This window comes from Microtus ochrogaster, unplaced genomic scaffold (genome assembly GCF_000317375.1).
Source record: "Microtus ochrogaster isolate Prairie Vole_2 unplaced genomic scaffold, MicOch1.0 UNK1, whole genome shotgun sequence".
Taxonomy (NCBI): domain Eukaryota; kingdom Metazoa; phylum Chordata; class Mammalia; order Rodentia; family Cricetidae; genus Microtus; species Microtus ochrogaster.
The window spans coordinates 27502182-27515292 of record NW_004949099.1 but is presented as its reverse complement, the minus strand read 5'-3'; the positions used below and the strand labels follow the sequence as shown (position 1 = coordinate 27515292).

General features: G+C 41.7%; 1 protein-coding gene across 1 annotated transcript in view; it reads right to left on the bottom strand.

The window, feature by feature from the left end:
- The window catches only part of Fancd2 (FA complementation group D2), a 76809-nt gene that overhangs the window by 27363 nt on the left and 36335 nt on the right, over positions 1-13111 (bottom strand). The window contains exons 23-32 of the mRNA XM_013353049.2: positions 12914-13054; positions 12120-12220; positions 11168-11283; positions 9231-9339; positions 7735-7845; positions 7239-7351; positions 3786-3929; positions 2314-2430; positions 1009-1137; positions 247-365 (exon numbers count right to left, since the gene is read on the bottom strand). Coding sequence (XP_013208503.1) covers positions 247-365; positions 1009-1137; positions 2314-2430; positions 3786-3929; positions 7239-7351; positions 7735-7845; positions 9231-9339; positions 11168-11283; positions 12120-12220; positions 12914-13054 — 1200 coding nt within the window. The remainder of the gene's footprint in view (positions 1-246; positions 366-1008; positions 1138-2313; positions 2431-3785; positions 3930-7238; positions 7352-7734; positions 7846-9230; positions 9340-11167; positions 11284-12119; positions 12221-12913; positions 13055-13111) is intronic.

Here is a 13111-nt window from a genome sequence, read left to right as displayed (position 1 = left end):
GAATAGGAAGGAGTAAGAGGTCCAGATTTGCTATGTCAGCTCATCAGTAAGCCACCTAATATACTCAACCTCCTAGTAGCACTGGCTCCATAAGACTGAGTGGTTTTATAAGATCAAATGGGAAAGAACAAAGTGTCACAGTAAGGAACTGAATACCTTTCCTCCCCCTTCTTCTCTCAGGGAATAATCACAAGTGAAACAAGTACATACACATTTCCCTCTGCAACACTTCCTACCCACACTCACCACGCAAAGAACGTATGAAAGATCTGCAGCAGCTTCTGGTAGCAGGAAGACATGGTGAGGTGCTCCTGGGCTTTCACTCCTGGCTTGTCGTCTACACTGAGACTTCCAGCACTCAAGCTCTAAAAAGTAAAGAGATTTCAGTCCAGATCCTCCCACAATTGTTCTCATTCCTCTTCAGCATTTCTCAGTTAAAAAGGAACTCTTCACAATTAATTACTTACAGACCCACAAAGTTAAGCCTGCCTGTAAGTTATTTTTTTTCTTTTCTTTTACTCTTTTGTTTTTTGAGACAGGGTTTCTCCATGTAGCTTTGGAGCTGTCTTGGAACTTGGAACTCACTCTGTAGACCAGGCTGGCCTCGAACTCTGCCTGTTACTCACAGAGATCCACCGGCCTCTGTCTCCTGAGTGCTGGGATCATAGGCATGTGCCACCACCACCACCTGGAAATTTTTCTTTTCTTGTCCTTCCTTTCTCTCCCTCTCTCGCTCCCTCCTTCTTTCTCAAAAGCTCCAAAGCCTGCTTGTCCTGCCGCTCTGAACATTCTTGCACCCCCTCTAAAGACCGTGTTCAATCTATGCAGCTGTTCACAGACTTCTACTGTTGAGTCGGCCTGCTTTCCTGACTGCTAACTCAGAAGGTGTAACTCTTTCTTCCTCTTACCTCCTCCCTCCTGCTTCTCCTCCCAGAGCTGCCTATACACAGTAGCTTGCCTGCCTGTGCTTACATGGTTTACCGTCTTATAACAAGACAGTCTTCTAACCTGGAAGTAGTTATGAATGTTCTCCAGATGGTTACACATTGGGGTTAGCAGTTGAACAACACAATGAACAATGTCCCGGACAGATCTCTGATGAAGATGTGAGAATCCAATATTCCGGCTTCCTTTATTCTACAATAAATCTCAGAGTTATAAATGGGAAACTGGTTACATTCTTTAAAATTAACCTTTATAAAAGTGTTCAAAATTGTGATTCCAGATAGGAATAGATAGAAGAGGTAATTTAATTGCCTAAGATAATATTATAACAAAGGGATAAAAATGATAGCAAAAGAAAAAAAATTTCCCTTAGTTTTAAATATCTGAGAGAATGAATTTTGTAGAGATAGAACAGGGTTTGATTAAAAAGTGCAGACATGGGGCTGGAGAGATGACTCAGAAGTTAAGAGCACCTGTTGCTCTTGAAGGGATTCTGGTTTGTTTCCTAGCACCCATAGGATGGCTCACAACTGACTGAAACTCTAGTTCCAGGAGGACCTGACTCCCTCTTCTGACCTCTAGAATAAGCACATGGAATACACAGGGAAAATATTCATATAATATAATATAAAATAAATAAAATAAAATAAAAATAAGTATCTTTTGAAAAAGTATAGACTTTCTAGGCATGGTGACATATGCCTTTAATCTCAGGAGGGAGATGAAGGCAGGAAGATCAGGACTTCAAGGCAATTCTCAGCTTCATAGTGAATTCAAGTCCAGCCTTGGGCTATAGGAGACTGACTCAAAGGAACATCACAACTAATGAGTCTGAGCTCACACATACAGAACAAACAACACACACACACTCATATTTTACCATCTGCCCCACCCAAGAACTTCCCCATATGCTAGGTGCTTTTGTTTCCTTTTATACACATCTGAGGCTCTGGCCTCTCTAGGCAGCCAAATTCTAAACTGAGTTTTACATACAGGCTTAGTTTGGGAAGCTGTGGGTCTGACCCTCAGAACTGCAGGAAAAGAAGGGAAGACCTGAGAGAGATTAGGATTTAAAACGTTTATGACATTTAGAAATAAACCCATGTCTAGGGAGTCTTTTCAATCATCTGTTTCAAACACACACACACACACACACACACACACTGTGAAGAATCCAGCTTCGGCCTTTAAGTGTATTATTATGCTACACTACAGCCCAGCCTGTACAGGACAAGGCAACTATGAACTGGTAATAGGAATGCCATCATGTTACCTAGGAAATTAAACACAACACCAGGATACTCACCACTAGTACCTGCTTGTTTCCAAGTTTTCTAAGCCCAGTCCTATGCTTGTGTCTCTACTAACCTTGAGGAAGCACATTTTCTTGGCAAAAGAAGGTGTCAGTATATTCTCTAACTTCTGGGAAAGATCTTCCAGCAAGAAAAGCAGCTCTGCAGGCCCAAGCTGTACAACTTCTGTCGCCTATAGAAGAAGATGAAAACTAACTTCAATCATGTCCTAGTCACAATGCTTTTGGTATATTTCATGCTCATCCTTCCCATTGCGTGAAGAACTGAATTTGACTTTTAATTAAAACAGAAAAGAAATAGGGGGCTAAACAGAGGGCCCAGGGGACAAAGCACTTGCCACACAAGCACAAGGACTAGAGCTCAGACCCCAGGACACAGGCAAGTACTCGACCCACTCAGTCATCTCCACAGACTCCCCAGTGGCCATGTTTCCTTCCACCTGTTCACTACTATTCACTGCAGTGAGTCATTCTGTAAGTACACGGCAAGACACGGAATGGTGAAATGTGCATTCAGTACACATTTATGGAGAATCTTCTATGAACAGACTGTTGAAGAAAAATGTAAAAAACACAGCAAAATGCACACACACACACACACACACACACACACACACTATTGACTCTACTCTGAAAGTGCCTATAGTTTTACAACTATTAGGTAAAAATCCATACTATTTTAAATATTTTAGTCTGGAGAAATTCCATTCTCTAGGAATATCCCTATCAAAAGTTACCTTCTCTGTGAAAGGAATCTCTATTCTCAACATTATTAGAACACTCTCTTATTGACGTCCGATTATTAACACAGCGTGGAGCAGTCAGGTCTACATCCTTTCCTACACTTCACGGACTGAAGGCAAGCCATACCTGCAGCATGCTATGGTGCTGTTGCACTGCCAGCGTGTCTAGGTCAGCAGTCAACATAAAAACAGCCTCTAAAAGTATCTACTTGATGCTGAAAAAATGTCATGAAAATGGAAAACCAACACAGATTTCTTTAAGCCCCAACAGTACTCCTATTAAAGTACACTTAGTGATTCTAATTGGTAACATGTTGGTAAGGCTCACACAACCTCTAACACACTGAGAAAACCTGTGACTTGCGAGCAAGCTGTGTGACAAGGACTGGTGCAGTGACCACTGAATTCACACTGAGGCTTCTGAAGCCAGACAGCAGCCTTTTCTTGTCTGTCTTCCCCTTTGCTCTAATCTGTCATCCCTCTTACAGAGGGCCTCACACTGCTAGGTAGGACTCTGTCACTCAACAGTATTCCCAGATTCCAACTTCATCTTTTGTTGTTTTGTTGACACAGTGTCTCTATGTTAGTCCTGGCTGTCCTGGAACTCACTATGTAGACCACGCTGCCCTTGTATCTATCTGCCTCTTCCTCCCAAGTGCTGGGGTTAAAGTCGTGTGCCATGACACCTGAACAACTACTTTAAATATCTCAGTGTTCTTGAAATAGATGCAGACCTGGGGGACTTGGTAGAAGGTTGGGCTCTGGGACTCTAGATTGTCACTTACTTCAGTGTGCATTTCAGTGTCTAAGATGAACTTGGTCACAAGCCCAGAGTGCAGAATAGAGAAGACTTCAATGTCCAGCTCTCGGAAAAAAGCGCGGTAATTCTGCAGTGACACAAAAGTCTTTCCTTCCTTTGCTGTGGACTCCTGAGGAAAAGGTGGAACAAACAAAAGAACTAAAGTCTCAGCTATTAACCTAATTAAACAAGCATTTTAATCTAATTTTATTTTAAAATTATGTGAGGGTGGGTGGGTAATAAACAGTGTGTGCAGAAGCATTGATTCCACTCTAGCTGGAGTTACAGGTGGCTGTGAGTTACCAAAATTAAGTGCTATAAACTGTCTGGAAGAGCAGTAAGTACTTTTAACCATGGAATGATTGCCACTGCCACTACCACCACCACCACCCCACCCAAATTTATTTATTTATTTGGGTTTTTTGAGACAGGGTTTCTCTTTCTTGCTTTGGAGCCTATCTTGGAACTAACTCTTGTAGACCAGGCTGGCCTCCAACTCACAGAGATCTGCCTGCCTCTACCTCTTGAGTGCTGGGATTAAAGGTATGCATCACCACCACCCAGGCAAATTTAATTTTAAATAACACACTAAAGTCCAATACTGATGTGGGATGCCATCCTGTATGCTGTGAATATGTGTTGTTTTTATTGGTTGATGAACAAAGATACATTGGCCTATGGCAGAGCAGACTATAGCTAGGTGGGAAAGCGAAACTAAATACAGGGAGAAAGAAGGCAGAGTTGGGGAGATGCCAAAAGTTATCAGAGAAGCAGGATGTGAGGTAACAAGTCATGAACCACGTGGTACAGCACAGATTAAAAAAAGATGGGTTAATTTAAGTTGTAACAGCTACTGAGTAATAAGCCTGAGCCATCGGCCAAAAAATTATAATTAATATTAAGAATCAAAGTGATTATTTTAAAGCAGTAGTGGGGACCAGCAGGTGGGAGAGTAACTAGTACAACAGGATAGAGCGGGACAGAGAAAAGCTTCCAGCTATACAATACATGTTCATGTTTGGTAAAAAGTTGTAATTTCCTTACATCATCACATTCCTTTCACCAAATTAAATATCCCCTAAGCCACAGCACTTGATATAGTATACCAATATAAGCCAACAACACCTTTGGTTGCTTCTATCTAAGGATGAACTACTAGGTAAATCAAAGTACGTGGAACGGTACAGAATGCTGCAAGCACTGGGTGGTGGCGCACATCTTTAATACCACCATTCAGGAGGCAGATCTCTGTGAGATCGAGGCCAACCTGGTCTACAGAGTGAGGTCCAGGACAGCCAGATGTGTTATACGAAGAAACCTTGTCAGAAAAACTAAAAGTTGTAAGCTTAAAGGCTGGGATGAGCTAGTTTCAGACTTTAGCTCAAGTGCATATTGTATGTCTTTGAGCAAGTCTTTCACTTATCCTCTCTGGGTATCAACTACCTAATGAATTAAATATAGATATTGACATAAACCTTGGGCTTTAGGAGACTATAAGTTAAACATAATAAATTAAACATATGGTAGTTATAAAACAAACTGACATCCATGTGTCCAGGGAACTTCTCAAATACATGGCGCTGACCCTGTGAACGCCACAGAGGAGAGAGAGGACTACTCCTCACCTACTACCACAAACCATATTAAGCATTCAAAACAGTTCACATTCACAGTTATTTATAGTCATTTATTATGCCTTTTGTGGCTTTAATTTTTTTATTACATCATTTTATTCTCTGTTTTTGTGCGCATGCCACACACATGTGGAGGTCAAAGAACAATTTGAGGGAATCGGTTCTCTCCTTCCACCATGTGAACTCTGGTGGTTGAATTTAGGTCATCAGGTGTGACAGCAGATGTCTTTATCATTTCAGTCATTTCCCCCCTGGTTTTTCTTTCCTTTTTTTTTTTTTTTTGGCTTTTCGAGACAGGGTTTCTCTGTAGCTTTGGAGCCTGTCCTGGAACTAGCTCTTGTAGACCAAGCTGGCCTCGAACTCACAAAGATTTGTCTCTGCCTCCCGAGTACTAGGGTTAAAGGTGTGCGCCACCACTGCCCATTCCATTTGAGCCATCTTGTTAACTATATTATGTTTTGGGTTTTTTGAGACAAAGTCTTGCATGTAGCTCAGATGGCCTCAAATGTATGATCATCTTCCTGCCATAGACTCCCAAAAGCTGAGATTATAGGCATGTACCACCACATCCAGTGCTGTGGGACAATGGTTTGTACCCTGTCAATTGTATTTTAATAAAACACTAATTGGCCAGTAGACAGGTAGGAATTTTAGGCAGGACAACCAGACAGAAAGTAGAGGTGGGGCGAAGAGAACAGGAAAATTCTGGAAAGAGGAAAGCTGATTCTGCAGTTGTGACCCAGCCACATAAGAAGCAAGATGGGACTTCATTGCCGAATAAGGGTCTGAGTCACGTAGCTAACACAGACAAGAATTACAGGCTAATGTAAGTTATAAGAATTAGTAAATAAGAAGTCTGAGCTAATGGGCCAAATGGTTTATAACTAATGTAGACCTCTGTGTGATTCTTTGGGACTTAGTGGCTGCAGGACTGGGAGGACAGAAACCTCAGTCAACAGAATAGTGTCCAACAATTCGGGTCACTAAGTTTATGCTCTGGGGTCAAAATGAGAAGTGGTTAAAAAGGAGAAAGGCCAAAAGAAGTATATATAAAAATGTCATGTTGCAATCCCAACACGCAGGACACTAAGACAGAAGGATCATATGTTTGAAATTAGCCTTGGGTACCTAGTGAGACTCTGTCTGAAAACCTCAAGGCACAGGGTGATTTATTCTAAGATACAATGTGATAACCACTATAAAACAGAACTCAAAGTATCATAGGGGAGCAAAACACAGGCGTAAAATATGCGAAGATAATTAGAAAAAGCAGCCATCTGTGTAGCACACTAAGGACTGTTCTACTTTGACTTTCGTGGCTATAATAAAACACTCTGACCAAAAGGAACTGGGACTTACCCTTCCAGGTCATACTCCATCACTGAGAACTGACACAGAAACCACAGAGGAGCGCTGCTTGCTGGCTTGTTCTCTAGCTTGCTTCCTGTTCATGCTCAGCTAGCTTTCTTAAACAACCCCGGCCTACCTGCCTGAATATGCCACCCATGATGGACTCTCATATCAACTATCATCAAGACGATCTCTCACAGACATGGCTGCAGGCCAATTTGGTCTGAGCAATCTGCCAACTGAGATTGTCTCTTCCCAAAGGACTGTACATGGTTTCCAGTCAAAAACAACAACCAGGAATTTAGAGAACACTATGAACTCTGCTAGTCAGGGGTCAATCCAAGGCCCAGGAGACTTCATTCGCCTCTCTCCATTTCTTCCCTTTGAAGCAAACACAGAGTAAGGCCAGCCTTCCTCTCACTGGGCAGGCGCAGACCTGTCACATATTCCCACACCTTGTCTACTTGGCTTCTACCAGTTGGCACGATGTCACATTCTGAAGTGTCTTCTGTTAGAAGTGCTTCAGTGGAGGATGCTTTGCTGCTATCAGCTTTTTGTTTCCTTGCCCCTACATTGAGAAAGAAAAACATGACACAAAATCAGCAAGCACATCTGACAGCAGAACTCCGCAGGAAGGGAGGAGGGAATTTTATATTCGTGATACACAACATCACACACGTCCTAAACAAAGGCTTGGTGGCACGATTTTTTAAATTACTGTCTAAGCACCGCTCACTAACCAACGTGCCATTGGCATTCTTTTTTTTTTTTTTTTGAGACAGAGTTTCTCTGTGGTTTTGGAGCCTGTCCTGGAACTAGCTCTGTAGACCAGGCTGGTCTCGAACTCACAGAGGCCTGCCTCTGCCTCCCGAGTGTGCCATTGGCATTCTTATGCTACAGTACGAATAATTCAGTGTGGCTCCGACAGGGACGAGAGAGCAATGTACTCACCCATCTTTCCTTTGTTTCTGTTTTTGGTTGAAACAGCAGAACCACTCCAAGGTATCATATCTAAAGTAGCCAAGTCGACATTTGCGAAAGGTGGAACATAGTCTGGGGTGACTGAAACAGAAGGAGTAATGAATACCAAACACAGTGATCCCATTACCCAAATACATAGAAATAGGCTTCCAAAATCACCACCGGCAGCAGCGAATAACATACTACTCCAGTCATCTGATGGGGTTTAGGCACAGCAAAATGGAGCTTAGAGAAATATTATAATACAATAACTCACTATGATCCATTAATATAAAACCATTTTCAATAAGGACATGAAATTACCAAACAAACAAAAAGAAACTAAAAATATATCACTTAAAAATCCAAAGATATGCTAGGTGGTGGTGGCACACACCTTTAATCCCAGCACTTGGGAGGCAGAGGCAGGCAGATCTCTGTGAGTTTGAGGCCAACCTGGTCTACAAGAGCTAGTTCTAGGACAGGCTCCAAAGCTACAGAGAAACCCTGTGTCAAAACAAAACAAAACAAAAAAATTCAAAGATACGGGCTGGAGAGATGGCTCAGTGGTTAAGAGCATTGCCTGCTCTTCCAAAGGTCCTGAGTTCAATTCCCAGCAACCACATGGTGGCTCACAACCATCTGGAATGAGGTCTGGTGCCCTCTTCTGGCCTGCAGACATACACACAGACAGAATATTGTATACATAATAAATAAATAAATATTTAAAAAAAAATTCACATCATGTTTTGTTTTATATACTATTATTTAAGAGGAGGGCCTGAGGAAGGCTTATTGTCCCCAAAGAATTAAGCGGGCATTTTTTTATTTTGTTTTTGGGTCTGTCTGTCTATCTCTCTAAGATAGAGTTTCACTATGCAGCCTGGGATGGTATTGAATTCATAGAGATCTGCCTGCCTCTGCCTCCAGAGTGGCGAAATTAAAACTGTGTGACACTATACTTAGTCCTAAGCTAACACAAAAAAAAATTATTAATGTGTGTGAGTATTTTGTCCATGTGTATATTTGTGCTCCACATGCATGTCTGGTAGCCACAAAGGCCAGAAGATGGTGCCAAATCCTGTGGAAATGGAGTTATAGACAGTTGTGAACTGCCATGTGGGTACTTTGAACCAAACTTTTCTAGAAGAGCAGCCAGTGCTCTTAAATGTTGAGCCATCTCTCCAGTGCCATAAGCTAGCAGTTAACTTAATGGTCAGAAGGAATGAAAAGACCTTCATCTTTATTGCTGGCTTGTGGCTACATTTAAGAAAGCAAAGGTTAGCTGGGTATGAAAGCAAAAACAGGTAGGTTTCTGTGAGTTAGAGGTCTGCCAGGTCTACAATTCAAGTTCTACACAGCCAGGGCTACATAGACACACTCTGTCTCAAAAAACAAATAAATGAATAAATCTTTAGAAAAATATAAAGGTAAGCTGCTCATCTCCTCAGCACTGATACCCGAGGCTTTGGCCCAACCTTTCTTACCTGCCAAGTACTTCTCTAGGATTTCCTGAAGTTCCACAAGGTCCTTTAGCCGACTAAGAACTTTGCCCTTCATTTCAGGAGATGTTTGTTGGCAGAAGGCATTCACAACCTGCAAAGCACAAATTCTACTCACATGTGGACATTAACCTCATTTGCTGTACTTTGCTGGGAATAAAAGGTTCTTTTACTACACTAATTTTTTTTTAATATAAAGCATATGAGTCTGGTACGGTGGCTTATGTCCATAATACAAATAGTTGGGACACTGAGGCAGGAGCATCACCATGAATTTGAGTAAAGTCTGGCCTATATAGAGAGATGCAGACCAGCCAGTGAGACTGTCTCAATCAAAAAACGTACAACGAAGCATATATATCTGCATATAAAAGAATGTGTCACAAAAAAAAAAAAAAAAAAGAATGTGTCACAGAATGTGCTAATCTGGGAGAAAATGAAAAAAAACCTCACAGACCAGATTTGTCTTAAGCTCAGTATGTGGCTGGGGATAACCTTCAATTCCTGATCCTCCTTCACGAGGACGTGTCACCACATAACACAGAGTATGTGATGCTGGGGATAGAAGTGAGGGCTTCATGCATTCATTAGTTTATAGCAGATAATTCGCAGCTGTCTATATTCTAGCAGTTTCCATAAAAGTTACAGATGAATTAAAAACTGTAATGAATGTATGTAATGAAACTGCAAAAAACAATAAAGTATGTAAGAAGTCTAAGATATGCCTTTGTTAACAGAAAAAGAAGAGTATTTCTTCCTGAAGTACTTGTTTAGAAACTATTTAAAACTTGTTCTAAATTCAGAAAGACGTTTAAGAGGAAAATCTGAATTAGTAAAGAAAAAATATTTTTAAAAGGGTTTTAAAATTTGTAGTTATTTGTGTGTGTGTGTGTGTATTTGATGTGCACGTGCATATGGGTGACCTTGAAGACAGGAAAGCCTGGAGCTGGAGTTGCCCTCAGCTGAGCCTCCCGATGTGGGCACTAGGAACCAGACTCTGGTCCTCCAGAAGAGCAGCAAAGTGATTTCAACTTCTGAGCTATCATCTAGTCCCACAAAGTTTTAAAGAATAAAATGACAAACTGGGAAATTTTGGCGCACACCTTTAATCCCAGCACGCGGGAGGCAGGTGAATCTCTGTGAGTTCAAGGCCAACCTGGCCTACAAGAGCTAGTTTCAGGAAAGGCTCCAAAGCTACAGAGAAACCCTGTCTTCAAAAACCAAAACCATAAAAAAAAAAAGATAAAGTGACAATAAAAACCCCTCTTTCTAAAATACCATTTGGAAATTATGACTCAGCAACAGAAAGCTAACACAGACTGTAATACAGCTGTGTTCTACCTGGGCCAAAATGCAAGAAACCTGATTTTTAACCCTACTTGTACTTACTGCTTTGTTACGCAATTAGCAGAATATTTCAGCAAATCAAGTCTTATTCTGTATACTTCCCATGTCCCTTTGGCAGGCTCAGCAACCTTTCTAAGCTTTCATTTCTTTGCCTATGAAGTGGGAACCATTGCATAAATGTGAAGTATAATAGAACCAAAAGACAGAGGAAGCAACGAAACACCGCCATTCCCAATGTCCTCAAATACCCTCCGAAGAAGGAAACCATACCTATTCCTCCTTGATTTCAAAGAGTGAGCAGAGGCCTGTGGCAAAAGGAACAGGATGTCCTAGCACAGAAGTGAAGAGCCACTCTGTGGAGAAGTGGGACTTCAGACGGCCTGAAAAGCTGGCTACACAGGGAGGGCTCTAAGTACTCTGACTGGGGACATCAGGAGGACAGATGCTGAGCAGTGGTGGGATGTCTGCCAGAGAAGCACAGTCAATGCGGGTTCAGGGAGACTTTCAGGGAGCTTGTGTGAGCCAAGAAAAGAAACTACAGATAGGAAGTGAAATATCCCAGGAATTCTGCTCACCTCTCTGAACCAGTTGAAAGTAAGGAATGTGAGTGAACACATAAGTGACCGCTCTTTGGCAGACATGGACTCCAGTTTCTCTCCAGGTTCAAGGTCAGGGAGGAACAGAGGGCAATCTGAGAAAGAGCAAATGTCCCACCTTCCTTTAGTTCAAGGAAAAGAACATGGGTCCTACCCCCACAGCTACCTACTTCCCCCTTAAACTCCTATTTGAGGGTTAGTTAAGCTTTGTCTTAGTCTCAAAAATCCTTCCATATTAGTGTTAAAATACAGCCATGCTCTTTACCCTATCTTGGCACCTATGGAGGCCTGCTGGAAACTGGACTTCTAAAAGGCAAATACAGCTGGAAGGCTATGTGGTAAGGCCATTTTTTGCTGGCTATAACTGAGGTCTCTGGAACCACAGAGAGCATACAACTCTTCTTAACACTTAAGATTTTTTTTCCCAAGATGAAATGAATCCTACTATGTGCTTATGTATACAAAGCAAAACCCAACAGTGACTCCTGGAGGTGAACCAAACAAAACTAGAGTAATCTAGGGAAAGGAAATGTGGGCCCATAGAAACAGTGGCATGGTTCGTGACAAATTCCTAAGCAGTCTTACTGAAAAGGTCATTGATCACAAATTGTGTGATGATGCTGTAATTTAAACTAATGAAAAGTAAATACCTACAAGCGGGAGGTAAAAGAAAAGAAAAGAAAAGAAAAGAAAAGAAAAGAAAAGAAAAGAAAAGAAAAGAAAAGAAAAGAAAGAAAGAGTTGACCATACAGCATTCAGCAACAACTACAAAGAGAATACTGGTTCCACATAAGCTCAATGACTGTAATTTCATTATTACTTATCTAGGAAATTAGAAAGTTCCATCTCACACACACAAGGTACAGGCCTGGCCCTTGCCTACTTCTACCAAAAGACCACAAAGAAAGGATCCAAGAACTGCACCCCATACCTAAGAGACCATCAATCTCATCCAAGTTTCCGTTATGTTGTCTTGCCACACAAAGTCTCAGCAGCCGGAAATGGGAAGCCAGGCACAAAGGAGACATCGATCTGGGAAGAAAAAATCCACCTCAGGAACCACAGTCATATTAATGCAAATCTATAGGAGCCACTTTAATAATTAAAGAGAAACGGCAAGCACTCCATGAATGCTCAGTAAACAAAGACCTAAAGTACAAGAAGGCAAAGGGTATGTGCAGTGGGAATGAGGCAGAAGTAGGAAAGAGAGAGGCAGAGGAACCAAAGGATGTTCATGGAAAGAAAGAAGCAGGGAACAGCAAACAGCCTAATGTGATATGTGCTGACTCTCATGGGCACTGCAAATCTCAATCCTAGGGACCAAGTAAAACAGGAATCTGACCACACCCTCTAATATCTCCAGATACAGCATTTCTTGGAAGAAACTTGGATGGGAGGACTCCGTAGATTAGAAGAACTATGAAATAGGGCTGGTGAGATGGCTCAGGGGTTAAGAGTGCTTACTGCTCTTGCAGAGAACCCAGGCTCAGCTCCTAAAACCTATATGGTGGCTCACAACCGCTCTAGTTCCAAGGGAGCCAACATATTCTTCTAACCTCCATGGGCTCCAACATGCATTTGGTGCAGATAGACACATGCATGCAGGCACACACACATATTAAATAAATAAATTCATCCATTCATTAATACTAAGAGGATTTTTTTTAAAACAGTAGAATTCCCTATGTACATTCAAAATACCAACAGAATGGAAAAACAACTAACTTTTGGCTTGGTTCTCGTGAGGTCACTTGACTGATCTCTGCAAATTCCCGAAAGAACAGTGGTAGGAGGTTGATGACAATGCCATCTTGAGAGCTGTATTCTTCCAGTCCATACAGAGCTTTCACAGGAAATGGAAAGTCACTGTGAATCAAAAAGAGAATCAAAATCTGATGTCCCAGCTGGGAGGAATACAAGGCT